The 24,695-nt window shown below is 45.2% G+C and overlaps 2 protein-coding genes and 1 long non-coding RNA gene across 10 annotated transcripts; 1 reads left to right on the top strand and 2 right to left on the bottom strand.

Annotated features, from left to right (window-relative positions):
- Positions 1 to 804: 804 nt before the first annotated feature.
- Positions 805 to 1,659, bottom strand: LOC112898145 (zinc finger protein GIS3-like). Its single transcript, XM_025966530.1, has one exon. It carries the CDS (start codon positions 1,657 to 1,659, stop codon positions 805 to 807), a length of 855 nt encoding a protein of 284 aa, XP_025822315.1.
- A 5,918-nt stretch (positions 1,660 to 7,577) lies between these two features.
- Positions 7,578 to 7,941, bottom strand: LOC112896429. The gene is made up of 2 exons (XR_003229448.1): positions 7,837 to 7,941; positions 7,578 to 7,721 (listed from the first exon to the last, which is right to left on the bottom strand). It is a non-coding gene; the product is annotated as an uncharacterized LOC112896429 (long non-coding RNA).
- Positions 7,942 to 15,375: 7,434 nt separating this feature from the next.
- LOC112896427 (succinate dehydrogenase assembly factor 1, mitochondrial) lies at positions 15,376 to 23,294 on the top strand. Of its 8 annotated transcripts, none has more exons than XM_025964391.1 (7): positions 15,376 to 15,449; positions 15,589 to 15,761; positions 15,984 to 16,059; positions 19,485 to 19,603; positions 19,731 to 19,800; positions 21,800 to 22,089; positions 22,847 to 23,294. In XM_025964391.1, exon 6 carries the CDS (start codon positions 21,822 to 21,824, stop codon positions 22,086 to 22,088), a length of 267 nt encoding a protein of 88 aa, XP_025820176.1. In that variant the 5' UTR covers positions 15,376 to 15,449; positions 15,589 to 15,761; positions 15,984 to 16,059; positions 19,485 to 19,603; positions 19,731 to 19,800; positions 21,800 to 21,821; the 3' UTR covers position 22,089; positions 22,847 to 23,294. The 8 variants fall into 8 exon arrangements, with proteins under 8 accessions (XP_025820176.1, XP_025820175.1, XP_025820174.1 ...); XM_025964390.1 differs by having other exon boundaries at positions 22,432 to 23,294; XM_025964389.1 differs by lacking the exon at positions 22,847 to 23,294 and having other exon boundaries at positions 19,530 to 19,603; positions 21,800 to 22,311.
- Positions 23,295 to 24,695: the final 1,401 nt, after the last annotated feature.

Below are 24,695 nucleotides of genomic sequence, written 5' to 3'. Positions count from 1 at the left end.
TAATAAGGATAGTATTAATAACGTACGTTTCACCTGTATGGAAGGCAGGGTTTTAATCTCAGCGATGTTTCAGGTTTTCGAATGTTGGGGCTTTGCTGTTTCGAAACCTCCAACAGGAAATAGAAGGGTTTTAGGGCCAGCTTTGAATGACTGCTTGTTTTAATTTGGCTGCTGTTGCTGATTCAGTTTCCATGTAAATCTTGGAATAATTTCCATCGTTGACTGAAAACTGGAAAAAAGGGGAGTACCTTAAGCAGGGGGTTGAGATCGCTAGTAGTACAAAATAAAACTAGTAGTAATAAGAACAATCAATATTCCAGATAGGAACTCACTGTTATTCTATTTAACTAGATCGGTTTTATCTTATCTACTACTTTATCGATCTATGGCTGACTTTCGAATGGCTATACCATACAACTCATAACATTCTTCTAAATATAATATTCAGTTCAGTTGACTTTTAGCGAAGAACACCAAGAAATGGACAAGTACTCGCCAAAAACAAAAGAAATGGGCAAGAATGAAGCAAGTGCATCCAGATGCACGACAAATTAAACTGGCAAGAAGAACGACAGATTTTTTAATCAGTTCCATCAAGGAACAATGCAAGTAAAGATGAACTACTACATGATTGCATCTACAAATAAACCCTGGCTTAAACCCTAATCAGCTGACCATGCATGACTTAATCTGAAACAAAACGAATCACTAACGGGAGCAGCTACACGACAGAACATTCACCCTCCTTGTCAACATGAGCTTCATCAACAAGCAATTTCTAATGGATAAATGAACCCTAGGGAGCTACAGCCTCAGGTTCAGGTCTATCTTGCAGCTCTGCGACTCCTCCTGCTGCTGCGTCACTTCATGAGCGGCGCCGTTGTCGCCGCCGGCAGAGGCACCGCTGGCGACGCCAGCCCACCGGAGCCCGGCCATTCCGGAGTCGAGGACGGCTGGGGAAGGGGCCCTCGACGACGCGCCGTAGCCGTAGCCGTAGCCGTGAGGTGCGTAGATGGGGCGTTCGGCGCCGGCGTGGCGGGCGAGCCCTGGCATGGACGGCTGCCCGTGAGCATGCGCGTGCGCGGCCCACCCGTGGTGCAGGCCGTAGAACGGCGCCGCAGCAGCGGAGCCACGGCCGAGCCCGAGGAACGACGACGACGACGGCCTGCCGCCGCCCGTGGAGTACGGCCAGGCGTGCGGGAAGCGGAGGTGGTGCGGCGGAAGGAAGGGGTCAGCGCCACCGTACAGCCCGCGGCCCGCCGCGGCCGCAGCGGCCGCAGCCGCTGCGGCGCCGCGCTTGGCGAGCGAGCGCTCGCGCTTGTGGGCGTTCTGGTGGCCGCCCAGCGCCTGCGAGGTGTAGAACTTACGCTGGCAGAAGTTGCACTTGAACGAGCGCTTCTTCTCGCCGCCGCTAGACGCCGGCGCCGTCGCGGGCGCCTTCTCCTCCTCCGCCACCACTACCTTCTCCTTCCCCTTGCCCGGCGCCACAGCCTTCACTTCCGGCGGCTCCGAACCGAGCGCGCCGAGAAGGTCGAGCTCCTTCGCCGGCGCCTCATGCTCCTTCTCCCGCGCCTGCACCTCCTCCTCCCCGTCCTCCACCTGCAACCCCGCTCCCTCAACCTCCATGGACGCGGTCCGGGAGCTCGATCCCTTGTCCATGGATCTGGTTTCTTTCACTTCGCACTGGTGTGGAGTTCTTGGCCGGGGTTAGGTGCCTACTTATACAAGAACGGAGGGGCTAAATGTGGAGATAATCTCAGAGGAATGCAAGTTCACCTGCCAAATTTAGAGATCACGCGTGATCACAGGGTGTTAATGTGGTGGAGATCACGGTCTTAATGCTCAGTAATCATCCATCTGATCGCTGTTGGTCTTGCTGTGTATCTGCCTCTATCTCTATCCTTCCCTGCCATCCGGCTGTTGATGCATGCAGGATGTGAAGTGAATGCTTGCCTCTTTCAGTCTTGCATGGAGAGATTACCAAATATCAAAGGTGTTGCAAGTTTTGAACTGGATATGCGTGCCTTGACGTCTCATGACAGGGTGGAGGGGCGCAGTGGACAATGGTACCTTCTTGTCAGCTTCGTCTTCACTCTTCACATGAACTGCTTTTCTTTTCATTAGAGGATTTATTGAACAAATGAAATCCACGGGCCAGGTGAACAAATTCTAAAGTAGTTTACAAAGTTATCAATTAGTTTCATGTGGCGCTTGTATCAAGCATATTCCATAACACCATCATGACCACTGGGAAAGGAAATGTATGTTCCCCTTAGTGTTCTTTAGTTTGCGAAACGGCCAACATATATACGGCTATACTATGTACTTCTAAACCAGTTATCTTAAATCTTACAGGTGCAAAAAACGTTATGCAATTAACCACATCAAAGTGTCAAGTATGCGGGTTAATTGATTGATGCTCGCGGCCGTAGAGGGAACACTAATTTATTATACTTCAAGCACTATTTGGACTAAAGCTTCATATATATGCTAGACTTAATATTGTTTAGTGACCTTCTTTAATATGAGCCACACAAATTGTTCATACATGTGCAGCCGCACATTGCCTTATTATATGATAATGTCTTGTTGGTAAACTTACACTGCGTGACAACTTAGCTTCAGTACCGGGCAAAAGTCACGGTTAGTACCGCTCGAGCCTACCGGTTGCAGCGACCGGCACTAAATGCGTCCAGCCTAGGAAAAAAATTATTACAAACCTCCGGAAGGCCCGCACATACGTGCATCGTCCCAAATCACAAGTCACGCGTTCGAACCCACGACCTTCGGCCTCACGCATAGCTTCCTTACCATCCCATCTATGCATCACATGTGACTTGATGGGAGATGCATTCCAACCCATGGAGGATCATTTAGTAAGGTATCAATGACACCAGCCGGTACTAAAGTGACATTTAGTACCAGGTGGTGTCTTGACCCGGTACTAAATGGCCGCACTATTTTAGTACCGGGCCAAAACACCAGCCGGTACTAAAAAAATGCGATATTTAGTACCGGCCAGTGTCTTGGCCCGGTACTAAAATGATTCTGGGAGCTTTCAAATTTGGACCCGGTACTAAAGTGGCTCCGGGGCAACTTTAATACCGGACCAAAAGTTAACCGGTACTAATCCAAGGGACGAAAGCTTATTTTTCTAGCAGTGTTATTTGCACATCAGAACTAAGATCCGATAACCCATAAATTTAATTTAATTTAATTTACTCTTGATATAGCATTCATAATGTTTGATTGTTCCATGAGGTGCTCACAGGTTCTCATGGATGACCTATGTAATATGGTTATTTCTATTGGATGAGAATGCGCACTTGTGAAGATTTCATTATGTTAATCGAATTAATTATGAAATAGTATGGTGTTCCAAAGCTGTCGTGCATGGGTTGGTACATCCCCTATTGATCGATTTCCTATTTGAAAGTAATAACATTGTATGCAGACCCAGAATATAAATTAGATTATATGAACTAACTTGTCGAGCTTAATCGAGCTAAAGGTTATCATCAGGTCGTTTCATAAGGTACTAAATGCTTCACATTACATGTGTTTGCACATCTATCTTCAAGCATTTTTTTAAAACTACTATCAGTGATATATGAAGCAACAAGAATACAATAGATGCTAGGTTTTCTTGTACTTCTGTCAACATTCACAAAAAGAAACAATTGCTCAAAATAGTGTCAGATCAAAAAATTGGATTATATCTACCAAGATAAGCTATTTCTTTGGTGTTCAATGATACATTCATTTTATTCATTACGTGCGTGTAAATTGATTACACATGTTATTTTCTCATATATTAATTATATATGGATTTAATCAAACTCGCATATATATATATATATATATATATATATATATTTCACAAGGAGATCAACCTCTCAAAGATTTTCAATGACATGAATACTCAAGTTTAGTTGAATTACATTTGAATAATAGCTAATATCAATATAAAATGTTAATGTTCCATGTTTGTAATGCAATGATCTATTTTCCTCAGTTTCTAATACTATGTGGCATTAATCAGACTATAAGGAGAACTTCCGCACAGTGAGCTAGAGACTTGATTAGGAACACTTGTTGCCCTAATTATATATAAAAATAGAAATTATATACAATGTCATCTTAGGGAACACTTGGATGCACAATTCAACTAGATAACTTAGGTAATACTTAAATGTGTAGAGAAGGATTAGAAACCTACATATAATTGTCGGAGCATTGGTATATTTTCATATGCAGTCAAGTTTTATGTATTTCTCATGTTTATTGTCACTCCAGTTTAATTTGCAAGTATTTTATGTTTACTATTATTTGTTGCTGATGTTAATTAAGAGAATCTTCTATGGTGCACTGGAATTTTGAATTTGAGGGGCAAACTTTGGCACTTAAAATGTGTAGACATGATTTACATATGTAGCTGTGGATCATATTCGACATGTGAAATCAAGTGTGCAAAAATTTACATGCATGATGTGTACTAACATGTCCTATATTTGAATATATAGATTTGCACAATGTTCACTAAAGTTTTCCTAGAAGTTTGAAATTGACTACACCACCTTTCTGTTGAAGGCTACATAATTATTGAAGTATCAAATAAATTTGGTTTTCATGATTGCATCTAACCTCATGTTTTGTGCTTAAATGTTGTATAGTTGATAATTAAGCACATCTTTCTCAAGCAAAATTGAGTAATAGTGGGCAAAGGTTGGTATGCTAATTATAAGTTGCACTTGAGGTTCTCATGTAGCACGATGGCACATTTTATGCTAATAGTAAGAACATCTATATTACATAATGTTTTATTGCCAATTAATTAAAAAAATACTAAAGGTCCTAAATTAATCTTACAATAAAATTTTGAGTTTTTACACGAGTTTTAGTACTTTAGAATTCCAGTTTCCAAGTGATTTTATGGGTTTCATGTTGACCTAAAGAAGTTAAACTTGAACTCATACAAATTTACTCGTGTGTACTTGAAAATAATAGTTTTTATTTCCTTATTAGAATTTGTACTAACCTTAGAAATATTCCTATATAAGGTGAATTATTTTGTTGATACAAAATATTTAGGAACATTATATTTAATAGCATCTTAAATGTTGCAGAATAAAATCATTTAGTATATAGGTAGTAGGACTAATAGTAGTAGTATTGTTATTAGTAATATATCATGGTATCAAGAACGTAGTTGTAACAATAGTTTTGGTATTAATGGTATGGTTGTATTTGTTCTGTTGTAGATACCTTATATTGTATGGTGGTACTACTATTACTACTAATATTATTTGTTGTTGCTGGTATAAGTAGAAGTGGCCTTAGTACATTATAATAGATGGTGGGTATTATAATTTTTCACAATAGATTATGAGTACTACCTCCATTGGTAAATGTATGATGCCCTAGAAAAGTATGGGCAGTCGAACTTTTTTAAAAAATTTGACCACTGATTTGAGTAAAACTATTTGAATTTATCATATGAAAAAAAAACTTTCATAGAATAGTAATTATATAAAAAATAATTATCATATTATGTAAGGACTTGTTTTCACAATTGCACATGGTGGAGGTTATCTACTATCCAAAATGTTATCATTTATAAATGAAGTATTAAGTAAAAATCCATCATTGGTGTCATACTCTTTTGGAGACAAATAATGTATTGTACAAAAATTATGTATATGAAATATATTTGGTAGACTGTCTCTGTAGATTATGTAGAATGCAATTAATTTACTACAATGTTTGTGAAGAATGCATTTAATAAGTAAACAATGTAGAATCTTTATTGTATTACAAATATAGAAGTATTTTTGGTAGCAAGAGATTGTGATTTTGTAGCATGGCAGTTATGGATTCTTATAAATCTTAGTATTAATTAGAAGAGGTTATCTCATATGTATGACATTTATGTTGCTGTTCACCAATGTACCTTACCAATAAGTTATTGTTCTTGATACCCACAAAAGATCAAAATGATTTTGGAGATATCATCATCGAAGTATGAAATCCTAATATTGATTAATGTTTTAAGCTACAATAACCATGTTTGGTACTTGCTTATTGAGTAGTTACCTATGAGGTGATATTTCCATTTGATTACTAGTTGCATTTGGTCCATTCATAAGGTACCGAATCTTGCCCGCCCCTTGTTGGCACGTACTCCATCAATGCCCAAGTTCAATGAACATTGTTATAGAGTTCGTTTACTATGGACAATATAGTTTCTGACCGGTGTCCGCTCTTTCTTTGTTGCCTACATTCTGTGTGTCCTCTTGGATACATGTTGCTTCAAACATTGTTGCTCCTGTCTCAGTATCTACAATGACAACACAAGTTAATTATTTCAATATTGCGTAACATTATGAGCATTTCATTTCCTCCTCATTAATTTTGGATTAACTTTATACGCTTATGTCAGGCTGAAATGGACTATGCTAGCCAATGCAATGGCGAGTGAACTCCAACACAAGTCAACTATGTCAGAGTCATTCACCGATGGATAAGTTTGGAGACATCTGTTTCATGTTTTCTTATCCACAAGGCGATTATGATAAGAGTATCTCACACCCCCACATCATGTACCCTTAGGCACATGTAGAGAGGTATTCCCATAGCATGGGAGTATCTCATATTTGGTTTCTAACACCCATAAGAAACTAGAACCATCTATGTCTTTTGTACTACCAAATAGCATAGTCCAATTGATAAGAAAAATAATATAGTCCAAGGTCAACCAAAATGGTGTCACTCACTCGAATCACCTTATCTCTCTCACATAAACACTCTTTTAGGAATTAAATCTGACAGAGGCCAATTTACAAAAGTGGTTCTGATTAACAGAAGAATGCCTTCCACGGGGGAAAAAGAATCTAAACAGGAAAATGATAAGCCGGATCCTGGCCAAATGCACCCATATCGGAGCGGTTGTTCTCTAATTCCTCACTGTTTTTCCAAGAGGGAAAAGATTGTGTCAAGCTCAATGCTTGCATTGTTTCACCTCCTGTGATACACAAAAGCTTGACATGAATCATCATATTTCTTTGGCACTACTTTGATGATATGACCAAACTCAGGGTCACACACAGGATACTGTCATCATGGAGCAGTGCTGCTTCTTCCTTCAACTACTTATTTTATTGAGCTGCTGGCTTTGGATTTGCTCTAGTCCACTAGGAGTTTCGAATGTCCTTCGAAAGACTTTGTAAGGCTGCGAACGAAAGATGGATTGAGATAAGGCCAAGAGGGAGATCACTCAAGAACCTTTCCCTGCTCAAGCCGTACACAATACACATGCATCACATCTCATCTCATCATCCACAGCGAAATGATTGACCAGGCCTTCAAAAAGGCAGCCAAAGAAAGAGGAGAATTTGAAGAACTTGGGATGTCCAGACACAGGATCTTCAGGAAAATGTTGGATCTCTCCTGTTCCGAAAGAAAGCAGTGACTTCTTTTCTCATTCTTTCTCCTCCCATCTCCGAGACATTCCTATCAGGAATAGATGGGCACAACAAAATCTAATATCCAACAGCAATGGAGGTTCGACACGGCATCAATAAGGTAAAGGTATCTAGCATTATCAGGACAAACAATTGACAGGGCATGAACCAATACATATCCAGTTCCAACAACCAGGAAGTCATGTTGAAAGAAAAGAGCTATTTTGCCATTGCAATCTGCAACATCAAAATAGCACCAACCTGAGGTTCCAAGGAACGACAAAGCATTACATTATGTAAATAGACCCATTATCTCCAGTCACTCAAAAGCATAAACCTATTACACAGGAAAAGGAAAAGGATTAGACACACTCACAAAGAACGATTTCGATTGGACAACCGTAGTATCCGCAAGTGAAGTGAAATATCTTGGCTGAACAGGAGGAACCATTCCCAAATAAGATGACAACCAATAAATGAACCTGATTTGGAGAGTTACTGTCAGACCTTCAAAGTACTGTTCAGTCTTTAGATGATATGTGGAACAGGATTCTAGATTGCAACAAACATTAACAGCAGGCGGGAAGTGACTCAAGGTACATATCAATCGGTTTCACGATAGAGATAAGCATCTCTTTTCCATGTGTTTGGAAGATCCTGTTATATCCCAAACTCATGCGACCAACATAGAGCACATATATTCTTCTGCTGTTGCCTCAGAATTGCTATGCTTGAGCTGCTTCTAAGTAACAAGCAACGTCCAAATTCCTTTTCCTATGAACTTTACAAATTGACTAAATCACATAATGAGGGAAAAACCAAGGAAAAGGTTAGTCAGATATGGAATTAGGCTACTTCTGATGGAGATAAGACCAGAAGGAACTTAAATAGAATTGTAGCAAATTATTTGGACATGGGAATGATAACAGAAGTGTCCAAACACCAGCTATCAAAGCCAGGGACAATCTTTGCTGATTCATCACAGAATTTCAACACCATTTTTTAAACTAGGCTAATATCGTATCAAATCAATAAACATCCAAATTCCATGATTGCACAAGAATCCTTGGATCACATAGGCCCAGTATGAAGTCTGGTTACACCAAAATAGAGTAGTAAATTTGATATTACTACCTGGATAACCAGACAGGTACTACCAGATTTATCTTGAGATTCCCATAGGCTAATTAAGGAACCCCAGAAAGTCACAGCTGAAAAAAACTCTGATGTATGGTCATATTTATGTTCTTTGGACGTCATCATTGGCAGGTTCTTGAGATTCCCAAATCCTCCCATTATGATTAGTTCTGGCAATGAAAAGGCCTGGAAATTTCCAAAAGAAATGCTGACAAAAAAGTGCTAGAAGAAGAAACTTTGATGAACATCCTTATATTGTTACTAACCTAGATAAAAATAATAAGAATAATAATAATATACAGCTATCAAATTATGGTTCTTTAGATGTATGCACAGTAGTAGAAGGCACAGCCATGCAATTAACCCTTGGGAAAATTTGCTACCAGACACCGTTAAAAAGGTGTCTTTCGCCATGAGCACTAAAAAAGAGTGATTTTGCTGGAAGCCATTACAAAACCATGTAAATCAGCTGAGAGACACTATAACTTATATAATAATGTTTCCAACTCAAAACACTTAAATCTGGACAAGTATAACCCTTCCATGCCCTGCCCTTCACACCCTTCAAATATCAAATCATATTGCGGTAAGAAAAATAAGACGAAAGACATGGAACAAAATCAAGATTATCCATGGGCAGTGAGAGAACAACACCGGATCATCACAAGGACAAGAGCATCGCCTGTCATGACTTTTTTACTGAATCCAGATCATCGCCATTCTTGTGAGCAGGTGGAGCAGCAAGCAGCGTGTCGTAGCAGCCTCCCCTGCAGCACAGCAGCACCGCCAGGGAACCAGCACAGCGCAGATTAGCAGCGGGCTCCCCAAGATGTTGCTGTGCCGACCACCAGCAATGGGGAGGGAAAAAAAGAAAAAAAAAATGAGGCCACTGCTTCTCACCAGGACCATCGGCAAGATCCCGCCACTGCAAGCATCGCTGCTCTGCCCAGTAGGAGCTCCATTGGCATGCTACATGCAGTCACGACGCCCACTGCTGCGAGTGGGCCTTCGCGCCGCCGTCCCTGCCTGGAGCTCCATCACTCGCTACCCAGCCCGGAGCTCCAATGCACCCTTCGTCGAGTGCTACAAATGCCTCAGCCACCGGATCCCGCCGGGGCCCACCACTGCATCTCGTTCACAATGGCCCGCCACAACACATCATGCCACTTGACACGGATTTGAGGGGGGAGGAATGTGAATGAGAAAGGCAAGGAGAGAGGGGGAAAACAGATCGGGACTACGAAAGAGGAGAGCAGGTGCAAAGTTGTCTTTCCCTGTAGCTCTAGAATTAAACTGAATAAAATAATGGGTGCAGTGTCTTCCAGCAAATGCACATGGTTTTGTAGTGTCTACTAGCAAGCCACTCTTTCTTAGTGGTCTGTGGCAAAAGACACCTTTTAACAGTGTCCTGCAGCCAATTTTGCCTTAACCCATTTCAGACTAGAGAGAAGCATGAACATAGCTGTCACATACTTACGCATAGAATTAAAACACAGGTTCTTGTCACAGCCATAAAAAAAGGCATGCGTGTGTGTTATCCTGTACAAGTAATCCCATCTTAGCATTTTCTAAATAAACCGTGATTTCAGGTCATAGTTACTTAACAGTTTAGAAGACCACTTTCTGTTTCAACATTCATAAGTGGAAAACAGTAAGTACTTTGTGGATAGCTATCAGCATTGTTCTAAGGGAAATAAATAGCTAGTTTAGAAGATCACTTCAAGTGGAAAATGGTAAGTACTTTGCAGATAACTATCAGCAATTCACCATTGTTCTAAAGGGAAGAACTGGCTCGTAATTCTCATATTTTATAGCTACAAGAAGATTTCCTAAGCATTTACAGTACTTAAAAAACTGAATGGTTAGTAAAACACTATATACCTCATTTCTTTACTTCAAGGGTAGCAAGTCCAGTAATATCAGGATTCTTGAGCTGCTCAAGCTGTCTCTTCCCTCTCCTCAGCAAGTACTCTATGTATACAAAGTTCCTACGGTCGACATTCCTTGCGTTGTCACGGAACTCTGCCGAGACAACAGACTCGATCCTGCGCCGCTCTTCTGGGTCTTTTAGGCGTGCTGTCCGAAGGAATCCCCTGTACAGCGTCAAGACCTGCTTCTGAATACCAGACAGCTTTGGACGGGAGGCCATTTCATTGAGCAACCATCAAAGCCTGATACAAATACCACAAATGAGTTATCTACAGGCGATCCATATGCTCTCGCGATTGAGAGACACTAGAAGAATTTTCAATGGATGGAGCATCAAGCAATGCTCTTCCTCAGTTTCTCTAACAGAAACAAACTGGGCTGCATCAAAATTAACTGCCACAGCAAACAAACCATGGCAACAGCAGGTTTACGTAAATCCAGGAGAGACGTAACAGCAATGAATCAATAGCTAACTGAAGGGAGACCAAAATTTTGGATAGTGTTTGTTTCATCCAATGGGGAGGTAACAGTAATGTTATCAACTACCCCCGCTATCTGTTACAGAGTAACGATTCCTAGATTTTGTTTGGTTACCTTGGGTAACGTTATTCAGATTCTTTTGTGTGTTTGACTGGGAACAACGGTAATGGACAGCAGTATGCTGCTGATTTGAACTAACGCTTACAGAAAAGCACATGCATAACAAAGTATCCATGGTCTCCAAATCAGTAGAACATTTTATCAAGCTTACAGGGCAGCACAGGCTCTTGATTCTATTGAAGAGAAAAGTGGCTGGGTAGGCTAATTAACAGGCATCAAGCAACATTTGAATTAAAAACTATACTGCATATAAGAAGTCCAAGGCAAAATGAAATAAAGTTCAAAAGTTATGAGAAGTTCTGTATGAATATTTCTTGAGCTTCAAAGGATAAAAAATTCAGAAAGATGACACAATAACATGTCTTAGAGCTTCAACTTCAAATGCTTGGCAAATTCAGAAGTTTATATGAACAATCTAGCACAAGGTTGATCTGATACAATGGCTTCTGAAATTCTTAGCAAAATTTGACGCTTACTCATCACTTCTTCCTTTGAGCCTCATCCAATGAAGAGAAAAACATTACAAACATATATAAGTGCAAGAAGGATTTGGATATGTAATAGAGGCAAGGTAAAAATGACAGTATCCAGATGATAGAATTAGCAAGGCAGGATCAGGCAAGTTAAAAACTTTGGACTAAGCCACATTTTCTTGGGATCTGACTATATGCAAGTCTCAGAATATTTTAATTGCCCATCAGATTAATTAACCATGAGGGATCAGAAACACTATCAATTAAACATCAGGTTATTTCAATTATAGAACCTCTACTCGAAGAAGTGTTTCATTCTTGATGTTGAATCAATGCAAATTCATTTTCAAAGACATATTCAGTACTATTTAACAAATGAGATGCTTAGAGACATATTCAGGTGACATATTAAGTAGATATCGAAACCATATTGTGTCTATTACTAACTCACTTTTATATTGAAAATTCCATTCAGTTATCTACCCACCCCTTTCTGTGCATGCAGTAGCAAGGAGATCAGACTGCTGACAGTTTGATACCTACTGAAACTAATATTATTATGTCTGATGATCAGTGAAAATCATTCCAAAGAAAAGTCACCTAGTGATGAAAACTTCGAAACAACAGGGCCCGGAACTACCTGCAGCACAAGCAAAGTGTACCCTGTTCTAAATGCTTGTCTAATTCCAGACTCGATGTACAACAGCCTCATCTAATGAAGATGTAAAATTAGAAAGGAGCCATAGTACTACTTCAACCCAAACAATCAGGCAAGGCCACATGAAACAGAAAGCATCATTCACCATGCAGGGAAATAAAGTGGCAGACCAGACAAAGGAATTAAGCTGTTTAATCTAGCAACATAATGAGTCAGTTTTTTCTGCAACTATCTAGCAAGAATGACATATGAGCAAGGCTATCATTGCGTCCTGAGAGTATGAATTTCCTGAGAATGAGGTCTCCCTCTCCCTCTCCCTCTCGCGCTCGCTCTCCCTCCCTCTCCCTCTCCCTCTCGCTCCCTCTCTCTCTCCCCTTCTCCCTCTCTCCCTCTCGCTCTCTCTCCCTCTCCCTTCCCTTCCTCTCTCTCAAAAAAGAACTCAACGGGATGCAAAATCAGACACCACTTTCACATGAAGGCACTCGGAGGGGTAGGAAGAACACACACACCTTACAGATTGTCAATCCGATTGATGCAGGTCGTCTTCCCCCCGGGCCCCTCGCGGAGCTTGCCCTTTCGCTGAGAATTCCGTCAAAATCAAGAACACATGACACGTTATGGTTTGGGAAAAAGGTTGGGGGTGGAGCAGGATGCAGGAGGGAGTGGGAGAGGGAGGGGGAGGGGGAGAGAGGATGGATGGTCCTCACCAGTGAGATGCGGCGCGCAGGAGACGCTGGCGTGGATTGTGGCGGCGGCGCGAAGAAGAGAAAGTCGTGCGAGCCTGGGAGGGGTAGAGTCGTGAGAGCGGCGGGTGGAGTCGAGGCGACTGGCGAGGGGGGAAGGCAAGGGTCAGGTCGGACGCGGGTGGAGCAAAACCGACCCATTGGGTGCCAAACCCGTGGACTTTTTATATTTTTACTATTATTAAACACCGTTATCCAAATATCACTTTAACTATTGCTCTTACAAAATTGCCACCGAAAACAGAAAAAATCTTACAAATTTATCTAAAATGGACATTTTTACGTGCATGGTGTGCCAGATCACGATATCAGCGTGGAGGCACGTTGCGAGAAAACGAAACTGCCCATCCGCTGCTCCTCTCTCTCCCTCTCCGACACCTAGGTCCTGCAGCTCCTCTCCTGCCAGGTGGGCCTCACTCGTCAGCTTTGTCTCCCATCCCCAGTACCGGAGAGGCAAGGCCACCCGCGCCGCCGAGGCCGAGGTCGCCCGCGGCCAGGCCACCTATGCCGCTGGGCCGAGCTCGCCCGCGGACTGGGCCATCCGCGCCGCCGCCAGGGCCGAGCTCGCCCGCGGCCAGGCCACCCGCACCGCCGAGGCAGAGCTCGTCGGCCAGGGCCACCCCTCTCGATCTCTGCTCTCTCCCTCTCGCTCCGAGCGGGACGAGGGCGCGCTGCTCCAACTCACGGCGTTCTGGTCCTGCAACATAGCACAATATGCGCTTCACAGTAGCTTGGTGCTCCTCAGTTGGCGCCTCCATGAACCTGCTGACATAGCCGACGCTGAGGTACAGCAAGCTTGGGGATACACTACAAGCGCGGTGTCAGAAGGACGCTGCCTCTATTGCATGGGTACAGTGACAGCGACCTCGCCGGCGATGTCAACGATCGCAAGAGCACCGGCGGGGTCATCTACTTCCTCGGCGATGGGCCTATCTCCTGGCAATCGTGCAAGCAGAAGGTGGTGGCCCTTTCATCGTGCGAGGCGGAGTACATTGCGGCGGCGACCGCAACCTGCCAGGGTGTCTGGCTATTGCGCCTCCTCGCGGACCTGCTCGACGTTGAGGCTAGCGCGCCAGTGCTACGGGTGGACAATAAGTCCGCCATCTCCCTCATCAAGAACCCAGTACACCATGACCAGACGAAGCACATCGACATCAAGTATCACTACATCCGGGAGTGTGCTGAGCGAGGCCTGATCGACGTTCAGTTCATCGGAACGACGGAGCAGCTGGGTGACATCTTCACCAAGGCCCTCGGTCGACTCAAGTATGACGAGCTGCGGAGCAAGATCGGCCTCACCAAATTTCTCTCCACTGGCAACAGGACTTACGGGGTGATTTGTTGGATATTAGGGGGTGATTTGTTAGATAAGTCTGTTATCGACTAGTGTACAGTTAGGCATTCCTATCTTCCAGCTTAGCTAAGATTAGCCAGCGCGCATGCAGCCGCTCACCGTGCTCACCATGCGCGCGTTATCCGCGGCACATCCTAGCGATGTGGGATGGCGCGTCATGTGCACGAACTTGCCGTGTTTAGCTCTGTAATTAGGCTTTATATTCTACAATCAAAGAAGAAAACGCTGCCGCTATGCAGCACCAAAACGCCTGTGTGTTCCACTGTGATCGCGTGTGTCCTCTCTCTCGCTCTCGCTGGCGTGATTCTGACATAGGGTTCCGGCAACAGATTGCTCAATAGGTTTCCTGCTGAATTACTGGGAAATACTGTGCAACATCCGAAAAGAGGAAGTGCCTGACAGAAAGGGGAAGTAGGTGATGGGAAACCAGCACAGCAAGAAGAAGCCTACAAAAGAGAGAAAGAGCCTTCGGTGGATACCACCTGAAGATTGTCTGATCAAAATAAATGTAGATGGTGCCTTCATGAATAATGGTGATGCCAGCATTGTGGTGGTGATTAGGAATTCAGAAGGAACCGTCTTGCTTTCGGCCTGGTGGGTACGCTCCCATGCTGTGAATGCTGAAGAGGTAGAGTTAATGGCTTGCCGGGAAGGGGTCGCATCGGCGGTGGAATGGACCCCTATGGGTCCCTTTGGTTCGGCTTCGGGAGCCAGATTCGCGGCGAGAAATTTGGAATCGCAGCCAAAGGCTTAGCAACGCGAAGCGATTCCTCGAAATCTAGCGATTCTCGCAGTGGAAACGACGCAGCTGCTCGCACCCAGATTTCTACCGATTCGCGCAGGTAATTACCCCCGCACTGGCACCGGTTACAAACTTACCGCTTCGCGTCTTCTTTCCCGACCGCTATTCTTTCCCCACCCCGACTCCTCTCCCCATCCCGACTCCTCCACGACCTGCCGCGCCGGCTCTGGACCTCCTCCCCGCCGCGCCCCCCGCCGCCCCCAACGCGCCGCCCGCCGCCCCCGACGCCCTCCCGTCGCCCCCCCCCCGACGCGCCCCCCGCCCGCCCGCTCCGTCCCCGCGCGCTGCCCAAGGTGAGATCACCGGCTCCGTCTCCTCCCCGCCGCTCCCCACTCCCACTGGTCTCCTCGAGAGCCGCGAGCCTAGGGGCCGCCACCCCTATAACTGCCCCCCATTCCCCTACCCCACTGAGCGCGTGTTGGCTCCATGCAGCCTGGCGGCGACTAAAAGCTCGGTCTCTCCTGTCCCCATCCGCCGCCGCTGCATCTGCCTGCCCGCTCGCCTTGTTGCCCCGACCGCCGGCTGCCCGTCACCCGACTCCTCTGACACCGGCGCGCCGCAGCTCGTCCGTCATCCCCTCCGAGGCTCCGACGCCTCCTGCTCCGGTAAGGCCATGGCCCATGAGGCTCCTGCTCCTCCGCTCCTGATCCGGTCCTATGTTCCCAGTAGATGTAGATTACTAGATCTAATATTCTAGAAAGTAGTAGATAAGCAATAATCAGAGCAGTATGCACTGCTTTTGTATGTGTTTTTGTGCTACTAGTAAGTAGCATTTGTTTTCTGCATTACCATTCAGAGCATTCTCAGTCTTGTCTATCTTGCTCCAGGATATGCTCTAAGTTCTGTAGAAGGGCGAGTTTCTATGGAATTCTTTGATCTATCTGAGTCTGCACAATCTAAAAAGTATGTATTCTGCATCTTAACTTCAAAAGATGAGCTCATGTTTGTATTGATTTCATATTTATGACTTGAATGGTTTAATATATGTTTCCTGTACATCAATTGAAACAATGGACAGAAACTTCATATGCAAACACCCTTGCACAACTTTCGTACGCCAATCATTTGACCATTTGTTTCTTCCTAGAAGCTAGCATATCTTGTGTAGAAGCATGCCTGCACCTTGGTTGGAAATTTGTTCTTCATTCAAACAAGATCGAGGCAATGGCAATCTATATAGTGTTGTGCCAACATTTTGTTATACACATTCAAACTCAAGAGCTGTTAGAAGAATGAAAACACAATTTTCCCTGTTATTTAAATTTTGTAGAAAAATTACCTTTTTCATATCTCCTAAAAGAGATTATCCGATGTTCTAGTTTTTGGTGGTTCTGCTAAATTAGGTAGTAATTTGAGCTTTATGATTGCCCCTTGTTATAGTTTGCATTAGATATATCCCAAGTAGAAAGTATCAAACTACCAATTTTGTACGTCTCCCTAATATAATTTTCTTCTTTTTCATTTTTTCTTTTTGTTTGCCTAGTTCCAGCCTGTGACTAAGTTTGTTCCCTAAATTTTTCAACCAAACTGGATATTAAGTTTTGTTTCCAAAATTTTTGGTTCTGATTTTTTATTTTCCAAAAGTTTTGAAAATCTTTATCTCCCAAGTTTAATCTTAAATTTTTGCTTCCAAATTTTTTGTTCCTGAAATTTTTTCTCCCAAATTTATCCTTAGATTTTTTTTGTTTCCCAATTTTATCGTCTAAAATTTTATTCAAGATTTTTTTTAAGTTTCACTGAAAGTTTGTTTCAAAATTTTTCCCAAAATTGTTGTGATTTTTTGTTTCTGACCTTTATAATTTTCTCTTTCTACAATTTTTGTCTTTGTAATTTGATCAAACTTTGTGTCTATAAATGTTTATATGTAACTTTTGTGTATATAATTTTTTATCAAAATAGAAAGAGAGAAAGGGATAAGTGCGGACGGTAGTACCTGATTGAAAATCGACCGTACGGAACCCCTCCATACGGTCGCCCGCAGATTAGGGTGCCCCTAGCAGCACGCGTGAGGGGGGGGGGTGGCGGCAAATGGATATCCTACACAGGTGGTTCTTCACTCCGGCTTCTTTTTTTTACGATAAAGAGAGAGCTTTATTAATTACCGAACAAAGTTACGTTCATGAGCAACTATTTGCTCAACAGAGGTCGGAGCTCGGTTGCGCCATACTGCACTATGAAACAACCGTTTAGCAAACTGTGCAAGCTCATGTGCTACTACATTCTGGTCTCTCTTTACATGATGGAAGCGGAGAGAAGTCATACGCCTTGCCGTATCACAGATCTCCTTTACTAGAAACATCGATGAAGATCTCTGTTCCCCTTGCTTGCTCAGAAGCTGTAATGCAGATAAACAGTCCGACTCGAAGATGGCATGCATAGGGGTCCATTCCACCGCCAATGCGACCCCTTCCCGGCAAGCCATTAACTCTACCTCTTCAGCATTCACAGCATGGGAGAGTACCCGCCAGGCCGAAAGCAAGACGGTTCCTTCTGAATTCCTAATCACCACCACAATGCTGGCATCACCATTATTCATGAAGGCACCATCTACATTTATTTTGATCAGACAATCTTCAGGTGGTATCCACCGAAGGCTCTTTCTCTCTTTTGTAGGCTTCTTCTTGCTGTGCTGGTTTCCCATCACCTACTTCCCCTTTCTGTCAGGCACTTCCTCTTTTCGGATGTTGCACAGTATTTCCCAGTAATTCAGCAGGAAACCTATTGAGCAATCTGTTGCCGGAACCCTATGTCAGAATCACGCCGGCGAGAGCGAGAGAGAGGACACGCGATCACAGTGGAAGACACAGGCGTTTTGGTGCTGCGTAGCGGCAGCGTTTTCTTCTTTGATTGCAGAATATAAAGCCTAATTATAGAGCTAAACACGGCAAGTTCGTGCACATGACGCACCATCCCACATCGCTAGGACGTGCCGCGGATAACGCGCGCATGGTGAGCACGGCGAGCGGCTGCATGCGCGCTGGCTAATCTTAGCTAAGCTGGAAGATAGGAATGCCTAACTGTACACTAGTCGATAACAGACTTATCCAACAAATCACCCCCTAATATCCAACAAATCACCCCCTAAGTCCTGTTGCCGGTGGAGAGAAATTTGGTGAGGCCGATCTTGCTCCGCAGCTCGTCGTACTTGAGTCGACCGAGGGCCTTGGTGAAGATGTCACCCAGCTGCTCCGTCGTTCCGATGAACTGAACGTCGATCAGGCCTCTTTCAGCACACTCCCGGATGTAGCGATACTTGATGTCGATGTGCTTCGTCCGGTCATGGTGTACTGGGTTCTTGATGAGGGAGATGGCGGACTTATTGTCCACCCGTAGCACTGGCGCGCTAGCCTCAACGTCGAGCAGGTCCGCGAGGAGGCGCAATAGCCAGACACCCTGGCAGGTTGCGGTCGCCGCCGCGATGTACTCCGCCTCGCATGATGAAAGGGCCACCACCTTCTGCTTGCACGATTGCCAGGAGATAGGCCCATCGCCGAGGAAGTAGATGACCCCGCCGGTGCTCTTGCGATCGTTGACATCGCCGGCGAGGTCGCTGTCACTGTACCCATGCAATAGAGGCAGCGTCCTCCTGACACCGCGCTTGTAGTGTATCCCCAGGCTTGCTGTACCTCAGTGTCGGCTATGTCAGCAGGTTCATGGAGGCACCAACTGAGGAGCACCAAGCTGCTGTGAAGCGCATATTGCACTATGTTGCAGGACCAGAACGCCGTGAGTTGGAGCAGCGCGCCCTCGTCCCGCTCGGAGCGAGAGGGAGAGAGCAGAGATCGAGAGGGGTGGCCCTGGCCGACGAGCTCTGCCTCGGCGGTGCGGGTGGCCTGGCCGCGGGCGAGCTCGGCCCTGGCGGCGGCGCGGATGGCCCAGTCCGCGGGCGAGCTCGGCCCAGCGGCATAGGTGGCCTGGCCGCGGGCGACCTCGGCCTCGGCGGCGCGGGTGGCCTTGCCTCTCCGGTACTGGGGATGGGAGACAAAGCTGACGAGTGAGGCCCACCTGGCAGGAGAGGAGCTGCAGGACCTAGGTGTCGGAGAGGGAGAGAGAGGAGCAGCGGATGGGCAGTTTCGTTTTCTCGCAACGTGCCTCCACGCTGATATCGTGATCTGGCACACCATGCACGTAAAAATGTCCATTTTAGATAAATTTGTAAGATTTTTTCTGTTTTCGGTGGCAATTTTGTAAGAGCAATAGTTAAAGTGATATTTGGATAACGGTGTTTAATAATAGTAAAAATATAAAAAGTCCACGGGTTTGGCACCCAATGGGTCGGTTTTGCTCCACCCGCGTCCGACCTGACCCTTGCCTTCCCCCCTCGCCAGTCGCCTCGACTCCACCCGCCGCTCTCACGACTCTACCCCTCCCAGGCTCGCACGACTTTCTCTTCTTCGCGCCGCCGCCACAATCCACGCCAGCGTCTCCTGCGCGCCGCATCTCACTGGTGAGGACCATCCATCCTCTCTCCCCTCCCCCTCCCTCTCCCACTCCCTCCTGCATCCTGCTCCACCCCCAACCTTTTTCCCAAACCATAACGTGTCATGTGTTCTTGATTTTGACGGAATTCTCAGCGAAAGGGCAAGCTCCGCGAGGGGCCCGGGGGGAAGACGACCTGCATCAATCGGATTGACAATCTGTAAGGTGTGTGTGTTCTTCCTACCCCTCCGAGTGCCTTCATGTGAAAGTGGTGTCTGATTTTGCATCCCGTTGAGTTCTTTTTTGAGAGAGAGGAAGGGAAGGGGAGAGGGAGAGAGAGCGAGAGGGAGAGAGGGAGAAGGGGAGAGAGAGAGGGAGCGAGAGGGAGAGGGAGAGGGAGGGAGAGCGAGCGCGAGAGGGAGAGGGAGAGGGAGACCTCATTCTCAGGAAATTCATACTCTCAGGACGCAATGATAGCCTTGCTCATATGTCATTCTTGCTAGATAGTTGCAGAAAAAACTGACTCATTATGTTGCTAGATTAAACAGCTTAATTCCTTTGTCTGGTCTGCCACTTTATTTCCCTGCATGGTGAATGATGCTTTCTGTTTCATGTGGCCTTGCCTGATTGTTTGGGTTGAAGTAGTACTATGGCTCCTTTCTAATTTTACATCTTCATTAGATGAGGCTGTTGTACATCGAGTCTGGAATTAGACAAGCATTTAGAACAGGGTACACTTTGCTTGTGCTGCAGGTAGTTCCGGGCCCTGTTGTTTCGAAGTTTTCATCACTAGGTGACTTTTCTTTGGAATGATTTTCACTGATCATCAGACATAATAATATTAGTTTCAGTAGGTATCAAACTGTCAGCAGTCTGATCTCCTTGCTACTGCATGCACAGAAAGGGGTGGGTAGATAACTGAATGGAATTTTCAATATAAAAGTGAGTTAGTAATAGACACAATATGGTTTCGATATCTACTTAATATGTCACCTGAATATGTCTCTAAGCATCTCATTTGTTAAATAGTACTGAATATGTCTTTGAAAATGAATTTGCATTGATTCAACATCAAGAATGAAACACTTCTTCGAGTAGAGGTTCTATAATTGAAATAACCTGATGTTTAATTGATAGTGTTTCTGATCCCTCATGGTTAATTAATCTGATGGGCAATTAAAATATTCTGAGACTTGCATATAGTCAGATCCCAAGAAAATGTGGCTTAGTCCAAAGTTTTTAACTTGCCTGATCCTGCCTTGCTAATTCTATCATCTGGATACTGTCATTTTTACCTTGCCTCTATTACATATCCAAATCCTTCTTGCACTTATATATGTTTGTAATGTTTTTCTCTTCATTGGATGAGGCTCAAAGGAAGAAGTGATGAGTAAGCGTCAAATTTTGCTAAGAATTTCAGAAGCCATTGTATCAGATCAACCTTGTGCTAGATTGTTCATATAAACTTCTGAATTTGCCAAGCATTTGAAGTTGAAGCTCTAAGACATGTTATTGTGTCATCTTTCTGAATTTTTTATCCTTTGAAGCTCAAGAAATATTCATACAGAACTTCTCATAACTTTTGAACTTTATTTCATTTTGCCTTGGACTTCTTATATGCAGTATAGTTTTTAATTCAAATGTTGCTTGATGCCTGTTAATTAGCCTACCCAGCCACTTTTCTCTTCAATAGAATCAAGAGCCTGTGCTGCCCTGTAAGCTTGATAAAATGTTCTACTGATTTGGAGACCATGGATACTTTGTTATGCATGTGCTTTTCTGTAAGCGTTAGTTCAAATCAGCAGCATACTGCTGTCCATTACCGTTGTTCCCAGTCAAACACACAAAAGAATCTGAATAACGTTACCCAAGGTAACCAAACAAAATCTAGGAATCGTTACTCTGTAACAGATAGCGGGGGTAGTTGATAACATTACTGTTACCTCCCCATTGGATGAAACAAACACTATCCAAAATTTTGGTCTCCCTTCAGTTAGCTATTGATTCATTGCTGTTACGTCTCTCCTGGATTTACGTAAACCTGCTGTTGCCATGGTTTGTTTGCTGTGGCAGTTAATTTTGATGCAGCCCAGTTTGTTTCTGTTAGAGAAACTGAGGAAGAGCATTGCTTGATGCTCCATCCATTGAAAATTCTTCTAGTGTCTCTCAATCGCGAGAGCATATGGATCGCCTGTAGATAACTCATTTGTGGTATTTGTATCAGGCTTTGATGGTTGCTCAATGAAATGGCCTCCCGTCCAAAGCTGTCTGGTATTCAGAAGCAGGTCTTGACGCTGTACAGGGGATTCCTTCGGACAGCACGCCTAGAAGACCCAGAAGAGCGGCGCAGGATCGAGTCTGTTGTCTCGGCAGAGTTCCGTGACAACGCAAGGAATGTCGACCGTAGGAACTTTGTATACATAGAGTACTTGCTGAGGAGAGGGAAGAGACAGCTTGAGCAGCTCAAGAATCCTGATATTACTGGACTTGCTACCCTTGAAGTAAAGAAATGAGGTATATAGTGTTTTACTAACCATGCAGTTTTTTAAGTACTGTAAATGCTTAGGAAATCTTCTTGTAGCTATAAAATATGAGAATTACGAGCCAGTTCTTCCCTTTAGAACAATGGTGAATTGCTGATAGTTATCTGCAAAGTACTTACCATTTTCCACTTGAAGTGATCTTCTAAACTAGCTATTTATTTCCCTTAGAACAATGCTGATAGCTATCCACAAAGTACTTACTGTTTTCCACTTATGAATGTTGAAACAGAAAGTGGTCTTCTAAACTGTTAAGTAACTATGACCTGAAATCACGGTTTATTTAGAAAATGCTAAGATGGGATTACTTGTACAGGATAACACACACGCATGCCTTTTTTTATGGCTGTGACAAGAACCTGTGTTTTAATTCTATGCGTAAGTATGTGACAGCTATGTTCATGCTTCTCTCTAGTCTGAAATGGGTTAAGGCAAAATTGGCTGCAGGACACTGTTAAAAGGTGTCTTTTGCCACAGACCACTAAGAAAGAGTGGCTTGCTAGTAGACACTACAAAACCATGTGCATTTGCTGGAAGACACGGCACCCATTATTTTATTCAGTTTAATTCTAGAGCTACAGGGAAAGACAACTTTGCACCTGCTCTCCTCTTTCGTAGTCCCGATCTGTTTTCCCCCTCTCTCCTTGCCTTTCTCATTCACATTCCTCCCCCCTCAAATCCGTGTCAAGTGGCATGATGTGTTGTGGCGGTCCATTGTGAACGAGATGCAGTGGTGGGCCCCGGCGGGATCCGGTGGCTGAGGCATTTGTAGCACTCGACGAAGGGTGCATTGGAGCTCCGGGCTGGGTAGCGAGTGATGGAGCTCCAGGCAGGGACGGCGGCGCGAAGGCCCACTCGCAGCAGTGGGCGTCGTGACTGCATGTAGCATGCCAATGGAGCTCCTACTGGGCAGAGCAGCGATGCTTGCAGTGGCGGGATCTTGCCGATGGTCCTGGTGAGAAGCAGTGGCCTCATTTTTTTTTCTTTTTTTCCCTCCCCATTGCTGGTGGTCGGCACAGCAACATCTTGGGGAGCCCGCTGCTAATCTGCGCTGTGCTGGTTCCCTGGCGGTGCTGCTGTGCTGCAGGGGAGGCTGCTACGACACGCTGCTGGCTGCTCCACCTGCTCACAAGAATGGCGATGATCTGGATTCAGTAAAAAAGTCATGACAGGCGATGCTCTTGTTCGTGCACATGACGCACCATCCCACATCGCTAGGACGTGCCGCGGATAACGCGCGCATGGTGAGCACGGCGAGCGGCTGCATGCGCGCTGGCTAATCTTAGCTAAGCTGGAAGATAGGAATGCCTAACTGTGCACTAGTCGATAACATACTTATCCAACAAATCACCCCCTAATATCCAACAAATCACCCCCTAAGTCCTGTTGCCGGTGGAGAGAAATTTGGTGAGGCCGATCTTGCTCCGCAGCTCGTCGTACTTGAGTCGACCGAGGGCCTTGGTGAAGATGTCACCCAGCTGCTCCGTCGTTCCGATGAACTGAACGTCGATCAGGCCTCTTTCAGCACACTCCCGGATGTAGCGATACTTGATGTCGATGTGCTTCGTCCGGTCATGGTGTACTGGGTTCTTGATGAGGGAGATGGCGGACTTATTGTCCACCCGTAGTACTGGCGCGCTAGCCTCAACGTCGAGCAGGTCCGCGAGGAGGCGCAATAGCCAGACACCCTGGCATGTTGCAGTCGCCGCCGCGATGTACTCCGCCTCGCACGATGAAAGGGCCACCACCATCTGCTTGCACGATTGCCAGGAGATAGGCCCATCGCCGAGGAAGTAGATGACCCCGCCGGTGCTCTTGCGATCGTTGACATCGCTGGCGAGGTCGCTGTCACTGTACCCATGCAATAGAGGCAGCGTCCTCCTGACACCGCGCTTGTAGTGTATCCCCAGGCTTGCTGTACCTGCAACATAGCGCAATATGCGCTTCACAGCAGCTTGGTGCTCCTCAGTTGGCGCCTCCATGAACCTGCTGACATAGCCGACGCTGAACAAGATGTCCGGTCGCGTATGCAGTAGGTACCTGAGTCCCCCGACGATACTCCGGTAGGCTGTGGCATCTACAGGTGGAGCTGTACTCTCCTTGAGTAGCTTGAGCCGAGGCTCCATCGGCGTGGAGCTAGGATTGCAGCCGACCATGCCGGCCTTCTCCACTAGCTTGTGCGCGTACCGCTCCTGGGAGACAGTGATCCCCGATGGCCCCCGGCACACTTCGATGCTGAGATAGTACGACAGTGTGCCTAGGTCGCTCATCTGGAACTGCCTCTTCATGTCTTCCTTGAACACCTTGAGCTCCGCATCGTCGCCACCGGTGATGATAAGATCGTCAACGTAGATGCCAACCATCAGCCGCTTCTGGGCTTTGCCGCGCGTGTAGACGCCGTGTTCATTCTCACTGCGCCTGAAGCCGAGGGATGATAGCATCGCGTCCAGCTTGGTGTTCCAGGCGCGAGGGGCTTGACGTAGTCCGTACAACGCCTTGTGAAGATGCAGTACCTTGCCGGGGCGGTCCTTGTCGACGAAGCCGGGCGACTGAGCGACGTACACCTCCTCCTGGAGGTCT

This window comes from Panicum hallii, chromosome 6, assembly GCF_002211085.1.
Source record: "Panicum hallii strain FIL2 chromosome 6, PHallii_v3.1, whole genome shotgun sequence".
Classification (NCBI taxonomy): Eukaryota; Viridiplantae; Streptophyta; class Magnoliopsida; order Poales; family Poaceae; genus Panicum; species Panicum hallii.
The sequence above is the reverse complement of the archived record's forward strand: the minus strand, read 5'-3'. Positions and strand labels throughout refer to the sequence as shown.

Excerpts from the sequence above, each read along its gene's own strand:
- LOC112898145 (XM_025966530.1), bottom strand. The coding sequence starts at position 1,659 with ATGGACAAGGGATCGAGCTCCCGGACCGCGTCCATGGAGGTTGAGGGA.
- LOC112896427 (XM_025964391.1), top strand. The coding sequence starts at position 21,822 with ATGGCCTCCCGTCCAAAGCTGTCTGGTATTCAGAAGCAGGTCTTGACG.